Source organism: Protopterus annectens, chromosome 1.part1, assembly GCF_019279795.1.
Source record: "Protopterus annectens isolate FY-2018-M chromosome 1.part1, PAN1.0, whole genome shotgun sequence".
Classification (NCBI taxonomy): domain Eukaryota; kingdom Metazoa; phylum Chordata; order Ceratodontiformes; family Protopteridae; genus Protopterus; species Protopterus annectens.
Window position 1 is genome coordinate 1,283,296,589 of NC_056726.1, and position 22,516 is coordinate 1,283,319,104.

The window sequence follows — 22,516 nt, forward strand, 5'->3', positions numbered from 1 at the left end:
CCCAAGTGTAATGACTGCAACAGTGAAACACGAACATAGTACAATTGTGTACTTACCATAAATGTAGATGTTCGAGTGTATTCACTGTTGCAGTCCAGGTTACCCTCCCACCATCCCCCTTTTCATTGCTGGGACTTTTCTGTACTTCTCAACTCTATACAACCTATGTGGTGTATTTGCTTGTAGATGAAGGAATACAGCCTTCCTATTTGGGGGCACCTGACATCTGGGGCAAGAAAAACTGAAGAAAATGTCGTCGGTTGCATCTTTTATACCCCTGGCACACTGACGTCAGGGAAGAGGTGACATCAACCAATGACGGACCAAGACTTTAGAACTCGGGTAGCCTGCCACCAGGATAACCCAAGTGTAATGACTGCAACAGTGAATGCACTCGAACATCTACATTTATGGTAGGTACACAACTGTACTTTGTGCAAGGAACTATTTTGATCTACCGTTGGTACCAACATTTTCCTTTTATGACCAAGGTAGTGACAAAAATCCCATTGGACTTGGGACATCCACCTTCCTGTTTTTTTTTTCCATAAACCACAGAACAAGGTGGGTGTATCCCACATGCCTTAGATGTGCATTGACAACTCCTAAATTCTTTTGTGAAAATAAAATAGAAAATTAGAGAAACTCTCTGTATCTTTTGCAAAAGATAGGGGTAGGCCAGTAAGCAGAGAGTCAGTGTCTAAATTTCTGGCATCCTGTATTTGCTTTTGCTACTCTACCTATGAAAAACCTGTATCAGAACATACTACTAGAGCTACAGCAGCCCCAAAAGACTTCCAGGTGTGGAGGTGAGGGCTCAGTACCCAGTCCATCTTAGAAACAGCTGTGTGATTTCAGTCCACACCTTTTCAAAGCACTGTAATGTGGCTGTTGCATCCACAGCATGGTTGGTGTCTTATTCTGCATTCCTACAAGTCTGCTAAATAGTGCAGAGGATTAAGGCTATGAGCTAACAGACCGCATCCTGTCTTATAATGTTAGAGTCCGTCAGTCTTCATTTGCATATTGTTACCTTGAGCAGTTCACTTAGTGTTTTGGGGCATTTGGGAATTGTGATAGTCTCCTAAATGGTCTCCTTCTCCATATACCTAGTAACTATCTGAGAAACTGTGCAAAGTCTGCTATCATCTAGGCTAAACCACCACTGGACAAATGCTCTGGGAGGCATCAAACAGATAAGGATTGAAATAGTGAAAAATACAATGAGCATAGTACAGTTGTGTTGGGAACTTTCCATAATTGTAGATGGAGAGTATTCATTGCTGCAGACCGTATTTCCACCCTTCATCCCATCTGTGTTCATCTTGGGCATGCTCAGATTTGGGTGGGTCTCCTCCTCTTTCCTCATCTGCTGCCTTCCCTTTTGTATTACCGGCTCACTCCCTCCTTGATCTTGCTTTACACTCCAGAGAGGGAGATTGGAGATTTCTAGGCTGGACCAACTTGTCAGGGATGGGATACCCTTCAGCTGGTCCCCTCATACTGAGGTGCCTGGGCAAGTTGCTAACCCAGCTAACACAGGAGAGATCTGAAATGGTACCAGCAAGCATCCCCTGTTACACTCGTGTCCTTGCTTCTGATGGACAGGAAGTCAGCTGAATGCACTGGAGGTTGGTACAGCTCTGGAAGTTAGGCAGCCTTGGACTACCTGCTGGCAGGATATTCAACAGATGAGGACTGCAACAGTGAATGTGCTGCACACTGTAGAATTATGGTGAGTTCCTACCCAAGTGTATACTTTGTGTTACTTTGATTAATATGGGAAACAGCATTGCATATTTGAGACAAGTCGAGCACTTCCACCTTCATGAGTCTGATCTGTTGTCAGAAAGGGTCTTCATTAATAATCTCTTTATTTTGTTTGTTTTTAACTATATAAGTGAACTGGTACTGGACTTTTTTAGCCACAGATCAAGCCAGTTTGCAAAGACAGTTAAATTCATAGAATAGGTATTTGAAAGACACTGCTTTTGGTTTTGCCAGATTTCTGAACTATTGCTTTTGGTTTTGCCAGATTTCTGAACTGTCAGATACTTGGGTGCTGTAACTTGTGATTTATGATTGTATGTTTCATCTTCATCACCTTTAGGACTAAGGTATGTAGAATTTAGGTAAACTGGCATCTAAAACTTTACCAGGCTACCTAGCCCCTCCACTTTTACCCTTAATGATGTATGTGTAAACCCTTTCCCCATATCTCTTTAAGCCTGTCCTAAGGTAGAGCATGAATGATGATAGAAATACACAATATAAGTCAAGCTAATAAAATACACTAGTCCTGCCAGGGCAAGGCACAGTAATAGAGGGAGGGCTTAAGGTGATGGACAGAACTGCTAATCCAAATCTTTCATGGTGGTAAGAGTACAACTTTCATATTTTGGACTGGGAGTTTCTTATTCATTACATTTATGACTGAGTCCCATGTTATACCTTTCAGGTGGCTTTGACAGGGGTCCTGCCCCTATTAACTGTAAGTTTGAATGAGGATCTTGTTACTTACATTGAAAAAGTAAAAAGTACTGATTACATACTAGATAGCCAAGGGTATCTCCTGGTACATTGTTGGAGACCAGAGGACAAAAACTCCAGCACTGGAAAACAAAGGCTAGGCTAACAAGTGAAAACAAAATAGACTGGTAATGAGCACACAGAATGGAAATTAGGACTGGTTGAGGGGGAGAAGTATAACTAGTGTATACAAATTCATGAATTAGGTAAAGAAAAATGAGAGGGTAATGTCAGAAAGACTTCAGATAAGAACACAGTGAATCTATGAAAATAGGAAAAATAATACCAGTTTGGAGATCGATATCAATTTTCTTATAAGCAAGAAAATACTAGAGACGTGAATCCTCTCTTGACAAGATGTGATAGCAGTATTTGTGTATACTTAATGCTGCAGAACACACAAAATTTCACTTTTGACCAATGATACTGAATAGGATAACTCGAAGGGTGTCCAGGTAAAGCATCATGAATGGGTATTGGGTTCACCCTGAAAATATGAAAACTGTAATGTATGATTCTGAAATATTTACTGTCATAAAGCTTCTTGACTAAGGACTTGGACAGGGTAGAAAAAAATTCAAAATCACCATGAAATGTCTGTCGTAAAAACAATAGTAGACATGCCTAGGAAATATTGCTGTATGAAATCATCATATGTACTTCAACAGCATGGCTTAAACTTTGTGGATATTTACAGAGCAGTCATTGTCTTATGCTAACATAGTTAAGTGTGTGGTTGTCAGAAGTCTGTTGAAGGAAGTACCAGAAACAGTCATTGCAGACACAAAGGCAAAACTCTTGAAAATTTCAAGACTGAAGATATGAAGTAGTGCACAATCAAAGGGAGGCCAAATTTGATCTCCTTTGATAAAAGGAAGGAAAAAATGTAACCGGTTGGTGACCTCAATTACAATGTAGTGAATACATTGGAAAGGATGGGTCTTAGTGACATGATGACTATCCTGAATGGGAAAGGGAGAAAGATGGAGGAATTCAACACACAAAAATCTCCATATATGTTTTAAATCTGTGGGATATTTGTCCATAAGAGAAGAAGCTAAGGATTTAAAAAAAATGTTACAAGGAAGGCAGAAATATGGCATACAAAACTACCAGAGTAGCACAGGCTGTGGCATGCAATTCCATCTGTGAGAAGGGTGCTATGAACAAATGATTCCTCTAGAATAGTTTTTTTATAGAGAAAGTGCCCTTAAACGTTCATAAGTTTTGAGGAAAATGGTTCCAGGGAGGATAAGCTAGTCAACTGAGAAGGAAAGGACAGGGCCTGGAATACATGCAGATAGGGCATATAAGTCCACTAGCTGAAAATAGGGTTTGTATTATGACATTGAAATCTCAAGTCCGCGAACACCTATTTGCCGGCCACTAAACAGCAAACTGTCATTTCTGCGAATGGCCACTACAGCAAATTTTTTCTTAGGGGAAAAAAAAATCGCTTGACCAGACAGAAACGAGACAATATTCAAAACCTGTCAAAGTGGGGGGAGTCCCCCCTCCATGTCCCCAGTGTGGGGGGGCTGTCCCCCCTAACTAAATATACTAAGTCTAAGATTGCAGTACAGTGGGGAAAAGGGTAAATTCCTGATGATGACCAAGCAATTTTTTCCCCTAGGAAAAAATTTGCTGAATTGGTCAGCGAACAAGCATTCACTGACTTTGGTTTTCGATGATTTAATGTAGACCGTTGAAAATCTACTATTCCCAAACAGCCAAGTAAATAGAGTGGTAGGAAATAGTTAGAGACTGCACAAAATTTAATTGGGAAGAACAGCCACTTGAGTCATTATTGGGATGTTCTCTGTAGATAGGAAAGGAAGATTGCTAACAAATGAAGGAATTGTATTTGAAATTGAGTGTTGCCAACACTAGGGAAAATGGAGCTCTGCACTGAGTAGAAATCAGGCTATCTTGGAAGTAGGTATATGCCTTCCCACGAAGTGACTGTTCAAATTACTTCAGAATAAAGCAAATTAAATATGACTGACCTAGACAGAAGGGTAAGATGAAAGTACATTCTGCTCAGCCAAGAAATGGATAACCATGCAATTATCATCATGGGGGAACTAATAAAGGAAAGAAAATCAGAATGTCTGCTACTTACCATATTGATTGTAAGAAATGACTTATGCTGTTATTAAGCTGTTATTGTAAGAAGCAATGTCATGGATCATAAACCACTGTTTGAGACAATGGAAGAAGGGAAGAAGCTGCTGCTGGTTGGGAATTAACATAATGGTTAAAGTGTTTAATTCATAAACATGAGGTACATAGTCTGAATATCACCTTTTTTCATTTCCACTGTTTTCAGCATTCATCAGACCCATCACTGAGTACAGTGCCCCCTTTGGTACGTACCTAACCAGGCATATTGAACAATTGGAACTTGCACAGAAGTTCCTCGCTTAAAGAATACAGGGTGTAAGTAAAATGCCCTGTGCAGACCGCGTCAAAGCTCTGTCCTTGTATTCTGTCTCCTACAGGCTGTTGAGGGCAGATCTATGACTGTCATACCCCATTCTGATGGACCTCCTGCATATCTACAAAACAAACAGTACCAGAATTGCCTGCTCTGGAGAATTAAACCTTGCCTGCAATATAAATAGGACCTGCTGGAGAGACAGGTATGTATCCCAGAGACTACCACGTCTGAAACAGGCTCCCCATCCATGTGAAGCAGAGTTCCTCCCTAACCTAATTCAGGTTTAACTAGGACAGTTGAATGAGGAACAGGAAATTCATCCCTGGCTTGGCACCTGTGTCTCTAATGGGCACAAGCAACCTGTAGATGTTTCCTCTCCCATGCCCCTCCTTACACTTATCAAGGGTACCAGAACTTGTCAGAGATTTGGGATGCATGACTAGGCTTAAAAAGGCCCTTGTGGTTGTTAACCTAGTAAACAAGTGTGAACCTACTGAGGTGCTCATTATGTGAAAAACACAGCAACCGCTGTTAGACAAACCATTCAGCGGGGTCAAAGTCTGCTGCCAAAATGTTTGACGCAGGCATAACCATATCATATGTGTGCTTTTACAGATGCTCAGATATATTCATATATTTCAATTCAAATTTTTTGTTACAGTAAATACATAGCTTTTGTATCCATACTTTGTGTTTTGATTTGTTATTGATACTCCCTAGGTGTAGGAACATGGTAAGTTACTTGTTGAATACCGTTCTGGGAATATGAAGTGGTGTATCCTGGGAGCCTGCATTTAAATGGGCTTCTTACGGTATCATGAACAATTACAGTAATAGAATTGTGATGAGCTTTTAATTATTACTCTTAAAGTATAAGCATTTGTAAGAAACCTTACTTTTGTTATGTATAGTTTGTGATCAGGTTTGATCAAGTAAAGTTGTTTTTAATCCAGTAGTTCTGCCAAAATTGTAACTTAATAGTCCACTGTTATTGTTTGTTCAAATCTGATAGTAGTGTATAATGTTGCATTGTAGTTTAATTGGTAGGTTGTAATGTCTAAGGAAGACAACAGTGCTAGTATCCTACCGGGTATCTATTTTTTGTATGGTTTTCTGGCATGTGTGTATTCCAGCTTGTTGGGGAGGTTGATTTTAGTTTGTATTAGACAATAAGAGGGAAAATGACTTAAGGACTGAATAAGGTAGTGTTAGTGTATGTAAGCTGTTGTAAATGTATGATAGTCCATCAGTACCTAGTAGATTTGAATTTAATGTTAGAGTCTTGTTTGGATGCCTGTGTTATGGATTGGTTAATGTATTAGGGGATGTGGCTTGTCAAGTTGTAAATATAGAAGACAACAGAATATGGGAATAGGAATAGGGAGAGAGCAAAGAGTAATAGCCAGAGGTAAGCAGAAAGAATCTGTTCACACATGCTCAGTATGCTACAGACCTGGTCTAATAGGGAATTACCATGAGTCATGACTTTGGCACAAAATGTTAAGGTTTATAAAACTTAATTTTGTTATTATTATTAGTGTTAGTAGTAGTATTTTATTTAGAAAATATTAATGGTAAAAATAAGCACCAAAACCTGCAAGTGAAACTGTAAATAAAATAGCTTGTTTTTATTTGTGTTTACATAATCTAAAACAGATCTTTGTCTGGGAGAAATATTGTTTATATGTCATGTTGCAAATCAAAGATAGCTGGATATGGAAGTGCCAAAGGTGGTGTGACAGAATTACATTTTAGAAGTGGTATAAAATATGTCAGCCTTGCAAAGTGAGGGAGTGTAAGAGAATCTGCATCTCATGTGATGGCACTGGAGAGGGTAGGGTGCATTAAGAAGAATGTTTAATGGAGTGCCTATTGGTCTGTGGAAGCCTATGAAGAGAACATCCGGCTTAGCATGCAAGGAGTTAATAACCAATAAAACACACCCACACCCACATACACACACACAGACACACACTCACACTCAAAAAACAAGAAGTTGGGGAATGAGAAGCTAGGACATAATTGAACTTGGGGGAAAAAGTCTTGGAAAAATGTAGGCTTTTATACCTGACAATAAGGACATGAGACCAGTAGTTGAAAATAGTGCTTCAATGGTTTTATACACCAAAAAGGATAATGAAAGAGGGGGTAAAAGTGGACAGCAGCTGTTAGAGGTGTGGGATTGCAGAAGAAGAAATTATTAACATTTTGAGTATTTGTGAACAAATATATATATATATATATATATATATATATATATATATATATATAATATATGTTTATATATATATATATATATATATATATATATATATATGTATGTTTTATTTATATATATATATAAGTTTTATTTATATCCGCGGTGGTGTAGCGGTAGCGTTGTTGCCTCACAGCAAAAGGTTCTCCCGTTCGATTCCCGGCTGGAGTGCGGGGAAGTGCCTTCTGTGTGGAGTCTGCATGTCCTCCCCATGGTTGGGTGGGCATTCAAAAGACATGCATAAATGGGCGTGCCTTCGTTGAAGGTTGAACGTCAAGCTGGCACCTCGACGTTCATGAAAATCTACTGCCAATCATTAGCGGCCCAGAGTTTCGCTGTGGTGACCCCTAACCGGGAAAAGCCGAAAGAAGAAGATATAAGTTTTATTTATATGTGTGTGTGTGTGTGTGTGTGTGTGTGGGTATATATATATATATATATATATATATATATATATATGTATATATATATATGTATATAGGAAGAGGTAGAGAAGGAATAGACAGTAATTAGGAATTGAGGACATGACTCCTTGATTTTTAACAGACACACACACACACACTAGGAGAGAATGGGGCATGGGGGAAGAGGGAAGGGTCCTGGTTTTGCCACTGTGGGTTAAAAATTACATTTTGAAAAATGGAAAACAGTGAATCTGACAGGTGAATAGGCGTAGCATTAAAAGGAGTAATTTAGAAAAGAAAGGTGTGGATTTTTATCGTATAATTTGAGGAGGTTTCACATTTTAGTTAGGAAAAATGGAAATAAAATGTAAAAAAGTTATGGGTAAGAAGTAAGGAAAGAGAAGACAACATTTTTGAGGGAACATGGGTAACTACACAGGGCATGGCTAAGCTATTTAGACAAATAGAACATAGAAAACTGGTTATGAATTGTTCCTCACCAATGTTTTCTGCTGAGATAAAGTGACACATTTGTTAATGATAACATGAGGTTACTTGGTTGGAGAACTGAATCTTAAATTAGCGTACAACTTCATTTGAGTGTTTTATCCCCAAAACAGTAAATACAAAAGAAAAATTAAAACAATTAATAATAACCAGCAGTAGATTACATAAAACCATTGAACTTCAGCATGAACAGAAGGAAACAAAACTGCTGTTTTGGATTAATGTGTGAAAATTAATTGATGTTAAGTTGTCTATCTCGCCTTCATTCTTGCTGGTTGGGTTCGGAGCCGACCCTTGGCTCTGACTCTGCCATCTTCAAGAGCTCGAGAGCTACATACTGGCTCGAGGCCCCCCCTATATCCCATGATGCCTGGCGCTAGATACCCAGATCTCGTTTGTCGCTTCTGCTGCGAGGTTGCTTTTACTGGCTCAGGTCGTATTTTTCAATTTTATTGTTGTATAAAAATTTTTTATATTATAGTTGGTGTTTAAGATAGTTAGTGTACTTTCAATAGTTATAGTTAGCTGTTTGCATTTAGTCTCCTTCCCTTGAAAACTCGTTTTCTTGTTAGAGAGTCCCCCCCCCCCTTTTCTATTTTTAAAGGTAGCTGTTTTTAGTTAGAGGCTAATCCTTGTTTCAGTTTTTTATGTAATACTTTATTTGTTAGAAATTGTGGTAGATTAGTATGTATAATTACCCTTTCTTAGTAATAGAATGTGTGTACTGTTAGGGTGTGGTAACTTGTGTTGAGTGTGTGTGTTTTTGCTAGTTACCTATTTCCCTTTTGTTACTTGTTCTCTGTAAATTGATTTTTCCGTTTACAGGTATGTCCAAAGATACAAAAGTATCTGGATTCAAGAAGTGTGACTCATGCTGTCAGAAGATGTCACTGACAGATGGTCACACTTCTTGTGTCTACTGTTTGGGTGCCCTACACCTGCAGGACTCTTGTTCAGTGTGTCAAGCCTTTAGTCCAAGAGTCCTGCAGGAGCATAGGAATAAGCTAATCCTTAGGGGTTTGCTCAAACCTGAAGGGTCACCGGCTAAGGTTCAGTCAGTGAAACCCTCTAAGCCAACGAAGCCGCCGGCTCCCAGTTTGGAGCCGTCGTCAGGTGTGGCGTCTGCTTCAACTTTGGCTCCGACTGGAACCGAAGTACCTATCTCCCAGTCAACTTCGGTTCTGACTGGAACCGAAGTACCTATCTCCCACTCGGCCCCAACTCTGCTGTCGGAACCGTCAGGGAGTTGTAAACTTTCTAGGTCTCCATCCCTAGAGTCGATACATGCGGCCCCGGGGTCACCTCTGTTACAGTCGGAGCGAAGTCACCGATCCCACTCTTCTCGATCTTCTAGACTATCTGACCATGATTTGGAGAGAGTGGTGAGCAGGCTCCTAAAATCGCAGGCCCTGACTAAAATGTTATCCAGCCCCCCTCATCAGGGTTCGGCTCCATCTGTATGTGCAGTTGTTCCTCCTTCGAATCATCCCTCGAGTTCAGAGCTGGAGTTGCTGGGGCTCGGATCGTGGAACCGGCGGTGCCGATACCTACCCTTTTGGTTCCGTCATCGGCTCCGATCTCATCCATGGTGCCGTCCTTGGAGGGATCTGGGCGCCGGGACTCCCTTGTCGGCTCCGAGGGGGCGACTGGCATTGGACCCTTGTCCGACCCCTTTTTCCCTCTCGGAGCTTCAGCTCAGGTGAGTTTGGCTCCTACATCGGCCTAGGAGCCGTTTCTCTCGGTGCCGGGAAGGATCCCGGTCTCTTCGGAGCCTTCTCCGGTGTCTGGAAGGGGTGCCTTCGAGGTCATGAGGAGTGTGCTGGCCTCCAAGTCAGCCCCACGATCAGCCTCATCGGCTCCTCCCCCCATGGTGCCTGCGTCTGCCTCTGCCCCTCCTCCAGACCCCAAGCATGGGGAACAAGCGCTCCAGGGCACCCCATTGGGTGTATCTTCCTCTTCCGAGGCCTCCCCCGATCATTCGGAGGAACCCCCTCGAAAGAGAAAATGCAAGAGGAAGCATGTTGACTCCCCTGAGTCTGTCACTTGGGATACCGACTTGGAGGATTTGGAAGGGTCCCCGAGATCCCCTCTGAGGATGTCTCTTTCTCAGACATCCTTGAGATACTTAGGCAGAGGGGGAACTTGACTACCCTTAACCCTTCCGAGGATGAGTCTGTATTTCTGGACGCGTTTGGTTCCCGACCCTCCACCTCCTGGATGTCTCCGCCTTTCTATCCACTGATGTCTGTGGTGGCTTGGAAGGTGTGGTCAGCCCCAGACACAGTGGAACCAACCCCCCGAAGACCCACAAAATTTATTACCGCACCACAAGACAAGCAATTTCTGACTACGGGTGTTCCTGTTGATGCCATGGTGGTAGCAGTGGCCACAAAAAAGGAGTTGGCTGAAACTTCTTCGTCTGTCCATCCCCCTAATAAGGAATCTAGGACGATGGACAGATATGGGAAGCGGATGTTTACATCAGCGACCTTCTCCATGAGGTTGCTGAACTACTTGTGCCACTTTACCCACCTTCAAAGGGATCTCATTAAAGAGCTAGGAGATACCCTTCAAGATCTATCAGCTGCGGGGGTCCAGGCTAAGGTCGCCTCCCAGCTGGCGACTCTTAATTCGGTAGTAAACTCCTCCATGCGGCTCATCTCTTATGCAGCTGATGGTGCGAGTAGGGCCACAGGCACAGGCGTGGCCTTGAGGAGACCTGCCTGGATGCAGTTATGTAACTTTGCGGAACCCTTCAGGGCGTCTTTCACAAACACCCCCTTTGATGGTTCTGCTCTTTTTGGACCACAGGTGAAGGATATCCTTACCAGGTCTGAGCAGGAAGACAAGACTCTCTCTGCTGTGGGAGTCAGTTTTTCCACTCCTTCAAGACCGTATCCCAAGGGTCAGACGAGTGGGAAGATGTGGTTCCAGAAACCCCAGGGAGCCGTGCCTGACACACGTGGAGAGTTCTCCTCCAGGGGCAGAGGAGGGAAAAACAATAGACGCCGCCCTCGAGGCAGAGGGGGCCTGCAAAATCAGGGCCAAAGAGAATCTTTCTCTGACAAGCCTTTCCAGCATCCCTGAGGTGCTGCCCGGCTGTCCACCTTCAGAGGCAGTCGGGGGAAGATTATCGCTGTACCCAAAAGCCTGGCAAAGTATAACACAAGACAAATGGGTACTGTCTATCATATCCGAAGGCTACAAAATCCCTTTCTTTCGCACTCCTTACGTTCCCAACAAATCCCTTCCAGATGTTCCACCCAATCTAAGGGATCAAGCAGTTCAAGAAATTTCAAAACTGCTAGGAAAAAGAGCCATCCAGCCAGTCCCGGCAGACCAGCAAGGATCTGGAATTTACTCGAGGTTCTTTTTGGTACCAAAAAAGACAGGGGACTGGAGACCCATTCTGGATGTCAGCAGACTAAACAGGTCTGTTCAAAGAACGAAGTTCCGGATGGTCACGCTACAGTCCATTTTACCCTTTCTGGGTCAGGACAGTTGTATGTGCTCCATGGATCTTCAGGATGCGTACTACCATATCAAAATGGACAGACTCTCCAGAAGATTCCTCCACTTCCGGCTGGGAGCCAGTCATTATCAGTTCAGAGCTCTGCCCTTTGGTCTCACCACAGCCCCCAGGGCGTTCACCAAATGTTTGGCAGTAGTTACCGCTCACCTGAGATGGCAAGGATTCCAGGTGTTTCCATATTTAGATGACTGGCTCCTTACTGCAACCACCAGGCATCACCTGCTGCAAGCCAGAGACTACACTATCCAAACTTGCTCCAAACTAGGCATCACAGTAAATTTCGAAAAGTCTGCAATGTCGCCTTGTCAATCTATTACCTTTATAGCCGCAAACTTAAATACAAAGGATATGTCAGCGAGACTTCCATTAGACAGAGTGCTAAACATTCGCCGACATGTCCAGGTCTTATTAGGATGCAAACAATTCAGGCCAGATTTATCCTAAAGACCTTGGGTCTCATGGCAGCGGCTATCATACTAGTCCCCCTCACTCGTTTTCATATGAGGATTCTTCAGTGGATGCTGTTCACCCAGTGGTCTTTCCAGCAACTTCCAATGTCTCACAAAATAATGATCACACAGACATGCAAAAACCAACTTGCTTGGTGGATGGTTTCCCCATTAGTACCACAGGGCAGACCATTTGCTCTTCCTCCTCCAGTGGCTACGGTGACCACGGATGCCTCCCTGATCGGGTGCGGGGGGGGGGCATTTTCAGGGCAGAAGAGTCCAGGGCACCTGGCAGCCTCACGAGTACCATCTGCATATCAATGTCTTGGAGATGAGGGCAGTGCTTTTGGCGTTGCAAGCTCTTCACAACTCTCTTCCTACCGGGGCCATTGCAATCCAAACAGACAGTATGTCGGTAGTGTGGTGCATCAACATGCAGGGCGGAACCAGGTCCTACCCCCTATGTCGAGAAGCACTCAGACTCTGGCAGTGGGCGATCTCTTCCCAATGGTTTCTGATAGCAGCGCACATCCCTGGGAAGTCCAACGTTATAGCGGACAGGCTGAGCAGAGCAATTCTCATGCCTCACGAGTGGTCTCTCAATCAGACAGTGGCGGAACAAATCATCCGCAAATGGGGTCAGCCTTACTTAGACCTTTTTGCCACCCCATTCAACAGCAAGTGCAACAATTTCTTTTCTCTCCTCCCTCTTCCCTGACACTCCCCCAGAGACGCTCTAGTTCACGATTGGCCTCAGGGACTTCTTTATGCATCCCCTCTGTTCCCCCGATTCCCAAATTGATACAGAAAGCTACCACATTGGGATGCAAGATGATCCTCATTGCCCCTTACTGGCCTTGACAAATTTGGTTCCCGTTCCTGCATCATTACCTTCTGGAGCAGCCCTGGACCCTGGACCCAGTTCAAGACCTCCTGATCCATCAGTTGGGCGGGCTGCACCAGTCCCTTCAATCTCTCCAGCTCACTGCTTGGTTGCTCCACTTCCGACCTTAGCCAGGCTTTCGAACATCCAATCATCTTATCACACAAGTCTTCCACTAGAAAGACTTATGCTAGTAAATGGAAACGTTTCTCTTTCTGGGCAGAGGCTAGGAATATAGATCCCTTTTCAGCCCCTGTGCACCATATTTTGGAGTTTTTAGCGGAACTTTTTCGTGCTGGATCTTCTTCTGCCACGATTAGAGTTCAGTTAGCTGCAATTTCAAATTTTCGTACAGGTCTATCGGATACTAGTATTATGTCCCATAAGCTTTGTAAAGCTTTTCTCAGAGGGACTACTTTACTCAGGCCCCCAGTGAGAGATCCCCCACCTCAGTGGCATCTAAATTTGATTTTAGCTTCCCTGATACTGCCCCCTTTTGAACCGGCAGCTTCTTGTTCCTTGAAGTTTCTTTCTTGGAAAACCCTTTTTCTGGTTGCAATTACTTCAGCTAGAAGAGTTTCTGAGCTTCAGGCCCTTTGTGTTCGCCCTCCTTATCTAGTTTTCCACAATGACAGAGTGTCTCTCAGGACTAATCCTTCCTTCCTTCCAAAGGTTTCTTCTGACAATAATTTGAATCAGTCTATTGATCTGCCTGTGTTTTTTCCAAATTATTCCAACAAGGCGGAATACAAATTGCATCAGTTGGATGTTCATAGACAGATACACTTTTACTTGCATAGAACTAAGCAAATAAGAAAATCAGACCAGCTGTTTCTGTCCTATGCTGAGTGTAAACAAGGTCTACCTGTGTCGAAAGTAACCTTATTTAGGTGGTTGACATCTATCATTACATTTATATATCAGCTAAGGAATAAAGAGCTTCCTGCTAAACCGAAAGGCCACTCCACTAGAGCTCTGGCTACTTCAGTGCCTTTTCAAGCAAGATTGCCAATGGAAACTATTTGTACGGCAGCTACATAGGCCAATCCTCGTACCTTTATTTCACATTATAAGCTGGACGTGGCCTCCAGGAGCAGAGCTGATTTTGGTTCCACTGTTCTGAAGAGTCTGTTCCAATGAGCCACCCAGGATTGAGGTGCTAGGGACGCTGTCCCAACCAGCAAGAATGAAGGCAAGATAGACAACTTAACATTAAGAAGTTATGTACCTACCATAACGTTCCATGATAGTTGTCTTCTTCTCGCCTTCTTTCTTGTGTCCCACCCTCCATCCCCCTATCCTAGTAGACAGAGAAGAGTTCCTTATGTTTTTCTCACTGGCTGAGTCTTCTCTGTCTATTCCTTCTGACTAGTAGTCTCTCCAGTAGGATTTATGCAATCTAGGACAGGATTCCTGTATTGTTATTATTATTATTATTATTATGTCTGCAGTTAGACTTACCAAATGGGATCTGGGTATCTAGCGCCAGGCATCATGGGATATAGGGGGGGCCTCGAGCCAGTAAGTAGCTCTCGAGCTTTTGAAGATGGCCAAGTCGGAGCCGAGGGTCTGCTCCGAACCCAACCAGCAAGAAAGAAGGCAAGAAGAAGACAACTAACATGGAATGTTATGGTAGGTACATAACTTCTTCTTATAGATTAATAATGCTTGTGAATTTGTGGTACATTGAATAGTATTTTGTGTGTGTGTGTGTGTATGTGTGAGTGAGTGACTGTTTCAGAAACAGCAAAAATATTTTTTTTTTATATTTTTGCAAATACCTTTCCTACCAAAAAGATAATTTTGATATAGTAAATTATTTGGAAACTGATTCACAGCAGCTAACAGGGAAAATAACCTTTTCTTTCTTTTTCCTTCTGTTAGTGTTTTGGAAGTGATGGAAAGTTGGTGCTACATTACTGCAAGACGCAGGCATGGGGCTGAAAAATCACAGACTATTGTGAGAACCTAAAGCTTTAACAGTGAATTTGTGCAGTACATGAGTACTACACACATGCTTCAGGGAGGATTTGAAGTAATGGACTTGGCAAATTATTTCCCTCTTTATGTAAGCCCCTGGCTCTGGATTTTGTTTCATTTTAACTATACAAAGGCTTGTTACATATTTAGTGATGTCACTTGGAGAACTCCAAAGTTGAACAGTGCCATAATGATGTTTTCAAATTAGAGCTGTGTGCACAAAAAGCTAATGATGGCTTAAAAAGGGTATGACCAAGCAGCTGCAGTGCAATTTTTTTTCAGATTTTAAATAATAAGCAAAACTAGAACTTGTACATTTTCACTTTAATCTGTACAATTAAAGTTCTTTGCCGGATGTGTCCACAGTTCAGTTGTGCAGTTTGTAGCTTTCCTGATCACATCTCTTGTCTGTGGTGCATGACATGGTGTGGTAGCATCTGACCCCATTATGGAAATTGGAGCAAAGATTTCCTTTTATGCTGTGGTGCCCTTAGCTATTTACTAGTTAATGGCTACTTGGTAACCGAAATATTACTAAGCAAAGAGTGGAATCCATGTCACTTATTTATCTTTTGGTAACATTGCAGAACTGGCATTCAGCATTCCACTAAAGAAGAAATACCTCTCTTTTATCAGTAAATAAAGTGCTGTAGTTTACAGGGCACTGACCTGTGGTAATTTTCAAAATCAAATTATTTTGTTTGCTACTTTGGACAGATTATTGAATCAGCTGCTTTTCTACATGCAAGTGTTCTGGTAGCTGGCTGCACGTCTGTGCTGCATTTTGTATTTATTTAGCACACACGAGGTATGTTGAAACAGAGACATTGTTTATTTTGGAACTGTTATGCAACACAGCCTACCACCTGGGGGTGATGGGAAACCCATAGGACATGGATTTTAATTTAAACAAGCTTTTCAGCTGTAAAACAGAAACCGATTGGAGCCATTTTGAAAATTAATTGGCTTGGGCATTTGGAGAGGTTAAGAAAATGCTTTCCAGTGTTATGGGAATGTTCAGTGTGAAGGCAATCCTTATTAGCAGTATTGTTTGACTTTGGCATGTTACACTGCATAAACTATCCCTCAGGAAGTCTCAGATCTGAGAGAAGAATCCCTGTTGCATGTTTCTGGGGCAAGGGGAGGTGGGGGCTTCTTTTGTGGACCTAATAATTTTATTGCATTAGAACAGTTATCTTTGGTGATCTAAAGTAAATAAAATATTTATTTTTTATGCTGTGTATACCTTATGTTGACCCTTCATTGAGAATATTTTAGGAAATTCTTTGCAGGACTCAGCCATGCTCTTCACTGCCTTTTTTTTGTTTGTTTTAATTAGCTTGATAAATTTAGTTGTTTGTGATCTGTTTTGTCTGGGACCAAATGCTTGACTGTTTTGATCTGTATGAAATTATTGCTTTGGGTGTTTCTTACAGGGCTTCTGGAATAACACTGATACCCTGAGGTAGATTTCACTTTATTCTGTTTCTGACCCCTCTGGCTAATTTGTACTTAGGCTGCTTGTTGCAATTTTCACTTTAATCGCCCACCATGTTCATTCTCTAAAAGGACAAAAATCTGGGCCAATGGGGCAGTTTTGTCATCTATAGCACAGTGACTTTTGCTCTTTGGTCTGCTCTTACTGCCTATTCCCAATGCATAGCCACGCTGAGTCCTCAAGTTTTTAGATATGAATGCATCCTTGTACCTTTAATGTAACATCTGTATGTGGAGTATGCAACCTGTTACTTTGTTAAACCCTGAAGCTCCTGTAGGATTTGTTCAAGAAATGAGATTTATGCATCTGCCCCTCATTAGCCAGTGATGTATGTTTTGTACTTCAGGGTGAGTTTCTGCCTTGGAGCATTTTCATAACTGAATCACCAGTGCTGTGGTGGAGACTTTTCCTTGAGCCAGTATTCGCACCCTGATCCATGTGGCTTTGTCTTTTCAGTCCTTATACCATGTTAGTAGGTCAGGCTGCAATTGTGGACATAGTCATGCAGCTGATGTTCATCGTGTTTCACTGTTGCAGTCATTACACTTGGTTATTCTGCTAGCAGGCAACCCGCAGTCGGCCTGAATTCCAAAGTCCTGGTCTGGCGTCGGTTGCTGTTGCCCCTTCCCTGACGTCAGTGCGCCAGGGGTATAAAAGATGCAGCTGACGCCATTTTCTTCAGTCTTTCTTGCCGCGCGGTGCCTGAAGCAAAAGAAGTTCGCAAGTGCCGGTTGGCCGATTCCTGAGATTTTAGAAATCGAATTTCAGATCTGACGTCTTCAATAAAGCTAAGTACCCTGTTGGGGAAACTTTTTTCTTGCTCCAGACTGATGTCAGAAAAAGTTAACAATTGTATTTCTTGTGAGAAGCAAATACCTCATAAGGATTTCCACTCTTACTGTATTCCTTGTCTAGGCCCTGACTACGACATTGCTAGTTGTCGGTTTTGTGCTAAATTTAACCAGTGCACTATTAAGCATCGGTACGATTTTGCTTTTCATTATTTTGGCAGAAGGTTTAACTACATAATGCCGTCAGAACAACCAACTACCGGAATTCTTAAAAAACACAAGGATAAAGACAAGGACAATCATCCGAGGTCCAAAACCGACGACGAAGCCTCTTCTAGGCCAGTCGCCGGTTTGCTGGTGCTCAGTGAGGCGCTTTCGCAGCCCCTGACTCCTGCTACCTCAGAGCCACAGGCCGCCTCCGACTCCCACGTGGAGACAGCTAGGCCTCTGGATACTCAAGGTATTGGTCCTTCGGAAATTAATCCCTCAGATGGGTCCGGAGCCGCTGAGCAGGCATCGGCTTCTGAGGGTGTCTTCAGACCTACACAACTTTATATAAAGCCTACTTCAGCATCCAAGACAAAGTCTAAAACAGATTTAAAGACAAGGAAACCAGTACAGCATTCTCCAGGACAGGCTTCTATGCCTAAGAAACAGATGCTCAAAATGGCCAAAGACCTAATTACTTTGATCAGGGGTTCCCATCCCCCTCCTGATAAGAGGCCTAGGCAAGACACTGAATATGATTCCTCTGATCAGGTTTCCATTTCCTCTGACTCCTCTTCTGATCAGGGATATTCTGTTCCTCCCTATGAGGATTCTGATGCTGAAGATTCTATTCCTTCAGCTTGTCCTCCGGAGGACTCCAGAGGACTATTCTTTTGGGGAAACCCTGCATACCATGAGGGAGCATTTCCATTGGGAGAGCCAGGATTATTCCGATTCTAAGAAAAGACTTAGAGACTTTCTTTTACTTCCTCAGCACAGACCTCTTGCAATTCCCCCTGTTCTAGACATAGTAGATGATGTTTTCTCAGTGTCCGGCCTGTCTCCAGACTCTCTACCTCCTGCCCCTGTCAAGCCAGACAGATACTACAGGATCCCAGACACCCATAAATGTCTTTACAAAAACTCTTCTGCTGACCCAGAAGCTATCTCACAGGGTCCCAAAGGGGTCAAGGCTGCTTCTGCCAAAAACCCTGTCCCCTCAGACAGAGACTCTAGGGCTTTGGACAGATGGGGGAAAAAAGTTTACACTTCTGCTACCTTGGCTGTAAGGGCTTTAAATTGACAATTTCATATGCTCAAATATCAGCAATATTTAATGTCTTTGTTAAAACAAAAAATGTTGACAAATTCTGAATATACTGAGAACAAAGATTTGCAGGATTTACTGCATGCAGCTGAACAAGTGGGAAAACATACTTTGCAATGCGGCTATGATTCACTGGAGGCCTCGTGCAGGGCCGCTGTTACAGGTTCTGTTATTAGAAGACATTCTGGGTTAAAGGAACAAAATCTGCCTGATCATGTTAAAGCAAAATTATTGGATGCTCCATTACAGCATGATACTTTGTTTGGTGTTAAAGAAAATGGAGGATAAGGCAAAATCTATGCAGACAGTAAAGGATTTCTTACAGGTACAGCCACCCAGATTTAGCAGGAACTAGCCCTCTAAGAATTGGTCCTTTCCAATGTCAGATAGACCACAAAGAGGCAGATAGACGCCCTAGAGGCAGGCAACAGCCCCAGGGCTCATGCAGGCCCAAACAATGGGGTGCTTCTACCTCCAAAACTGGAGAAGACAAATCACAGCCTTATAGAAAACAGTCCCAATGACTTCCCTCTGCCAATGCCAAGCACTTATTTTTTGGCAGCACCCTTAGGGGGAAAGCTAGCACTTTTTCACAAAACTGGCACAAGATCACCCAGGACAATTGGGTCTTAAATATAGTCTCTCAGGGCTACAGGTTCCACTTTCACACCCTTCCAAAGGCAAAAGGTATGCCAGACCTGCCATGCAATCAGTGGCAAGAGGCACAAAAACAAGTTTCATCTCTCATGCACATGGGGGCTATTCAGCCAGTGCCACAACAAGAGCAGGGACAAGGATTTTACTCAAGACTTTTCTTAGTACCAAGAAAGGACAAAGCCTGGAGACAAATTCTGGACCTGTCTATACTAAATACTTTTCTGGACGTCCCAAAATTCAAAATGTTGACTGTACAGCAGCTTCTGCCCATGCTGGACAAGAAGGCTTGGCTTGTAACTTTGGACCTCAAAGTGGCATACCTGCATGTCCCAATCAGACAAACTTGCAGAAGATACCTCAGATTCATAGCTGGCTCAATGCACTACCAATTCTCTGCACTGCCTTTTGGCTTATCTACTGCGCCCAGGGTCTTCACAAAATGCCTGGCACCAGTAATTGCATTTTGCAGACACAGAGGAATCCAAATATACCCCTACTTGGACGACTGCCTTATTCAAGCAAAGGACAAATATATTCTACTACAGCATCTGGCATTTGTAAAAAGATTACTGATTTGCCTAGGGTACACAGTAAACGAAAATAAATCAAAACTAGTGCCCTCTCAAGAGATAATATTCCTGGGTGCAAGCTTAAATACAACTGTCTAAATGGCTTATCTCACGCCAGACAAACAAAGGCATCTGACTTCTTACTTCAAAGACATGGTAACAAAGACCCAGTTATCTGCAAGGAAAATTCTGCAGGCTCTGGGCTACATGGCATCCTGCAGTCTACTAATTCCATATGCAAGACTGCATATGAACAAACTACAATGGTATCTAAAAAGTGTTTGGACTCAACATTGCCACAGCCTGGAAACAGTAATTACTCTCATTCCCTGCCTGCAACATGAATTTCAGTGGTGGGCACAGGCCTGTCACCACAACAAGGGACAGCCATTCACCTTACCCACTGCCAGGCAGACACTATCAACAGATGCATCAGATTATGCCTGGGGGCGCACATGGCAGGAAAATGTATTCAGGGCACATGGCCCACAAACCAAATGCATCTTCATATCAATCAAAAAGAGATGCCAGCTGTACAAAATGCCCTGACAGCCTTCAAGGGCCTACTTCATCCAGGACAACTACTGATAAAGACAGACAATACTACAGTCATGTGGTACATAAACAAGCAAGGGGGTACACATTCCTGCCCCCTCTGCAGGCAAGCCATGACTTTGTGGACACAGCATTGACTTATCAAGTACATCTGCAAGCACAATTCCTGCCAGGAAAGACAAATACTTTGGCAGATGAACTTAGCAGAAACCTCATGGAACCTCACAAGTGGAAACTGGATCCACAAATCTTCAACATGATAACAGGGAAATGGGGATGCCCAGACATAGATCTGTTTGCCTCCCCTCACAACTGCCAGCTACAGAGATTCTGCACTCGGACTTATCACAAGCAAGCATGGAAACTGGATGCCTTTTCATTCAGCTGGAAAGCCCTTACAGTATATGCCTTCCCTCCTATGCCTCTCCTCTCCAAGGTACTCCTAAAGGTCAGACAAGAGAAGCCAAAAATGATACTGATTGCCCCAGACTGGCCACGCCAGCACTGGTACCCAATCCTAAAGAGCTTGTCTCAAGGCCCAGCCTGGACATTGCCTCTAATACCTCATTTGCTGACCCCAACAGAACAATCAGATCCTGCACAGCCAACTCAAAACCCTAAATCTGGCTGTATGGCGGATAATGTAATCATTCAGAACACACCTCTCTCTAAAGCAGTTATGGATGTTATTTTGGAGGCCAGGAGGCCCAGCACCAGAAAATCTTATGCAGAAAAATGGAAGAGATTCTGTGCTTGGAACCAAGCGCAGGGAATTGACTCACTTGAACCAAATATTCCTCAGATTTTGCAATACCTAACTGAGATGCTGGACAAAGGCCTATCCTTTTCATCAATTAAGATCTATGCCTCTGCCATTTCAGCTCATTACAATATGGACCCACCTATTTTTTCTCATCCACTGCTAAGGCAGTTTCTCAGAGGGGCCAAAAACATAAGACCTCCAAGGAGAGCTCCAATGCCTACATGGGACCTCAATTTTGTCTTGGAAAAACTCACACTGCCTCCTTTTGAGCCAGCCAATACAGCAGAGATAAAATAATTGTCATGGAAAACTGCTCTTCTCCTAGCACTAACTTCAGCAAGAAGAGTCTCAGAGTTACAGACACTAATGGCTGTGGAACCTTTTATTATTTTTCATCAGGACAGGGTTTCTCTAAGGACAAACCCCACATTTATGCCTAAGGTAGTGTCCAGCGTGGCTCTTAACCAAACCATACATTTGCCTACCTTTTATCCAAACCCACAGAATAAGGGGGAGAGACTTCTGCATACTTTGGACATACACAGACAGCTATGCTTTTACTTGGACAAGACCAAATCCTTCAGAAAGACTGAACAACTCTTAGTGGCATATACTGCAGGTTCCCAAGGAAAAGCCATTTCAAAGCAGACTATTTCAAAATGGATAGGCCACTACGTTCGTTTCTGCTATTCACAACATGGCAAATCAGTGCCCAAGGGCATTAGGCCCCATTCCACCAGAGCAGCAGCCACGTCAGCAGCCTTCCTCAGAGGAGTACCAACCAAGGATATTTTGGAGGCTGCAACATGGACTTCAGTGCACACTTTTACAAAGCACTACCATTTACCTCTCTACTCTAAATCCAGAGCAGGCTTTGCCACTGCAGTTCTGCAGGGCCTCATAGCCACTCCAAACTCAGTTTAGGCCCAGCCGCCCAACCTCAGCTTTGGGATTCAACCCAAGTGTAATGACTGCAACAGTGAAACACGATAAACATAGTACAGTTGTGTACCTACCATAAATGTAGATGTTCGAGTGTATACACTGTTGCAGTCCAGGTTACCCTCCCACCATCCCCCTTTTTTCTTTGCTGGGACTTATCTGTACCTATCTATTCTATACAATCTATGTGGTGTATTTGCTTGTAGATGAAGGTTATGTGCACGCTTTTTTATGATCATAATTTTTACAGCCTACGCTTTTGGGGGCACTTGACATCTGGGGCTAGAAAAACTGAAGAAAATGGCTTCGGCTGCATCTTTTATACCCCTGGCGCACTCACGTCAAGGAAGAGGTGACAGCAACCGACGCTGGACAAGGACTTTGGAATTCAGGCCGACTGCGGGTTGCCTGCCAGCAGGATAACCCAAGTGTAATGACTGCAACA

The 22,516-nt window shown here is 43.1% G+C and overlaps 1 protein-coding gene across 1 annotated transcript in view; it reads left to right on the plus strand.

The window, feature by feature from the left end:
* Positions 1-15,346, plus strand: part of ATG12 (autophagy related 12) — a 325,812-nt gene extending 310,466 nt beyond the window's left edge. The window contains exon 4 of the mRNA XM_044081551.1: positions 14,886-15,346. Within this exon, the coding sequence (XP_043937486.1) occupies positions 14,886-14,945 (60 nt within the window). The 3' untranslated portion in view covers positions 14,946-15,346. The remainder of the gene's footprint in view (positions 1-14,885) is intronic.
* The last annotated feature ends 7,170 nt before the right edge of the window (positions 15,347-22,516 follow it).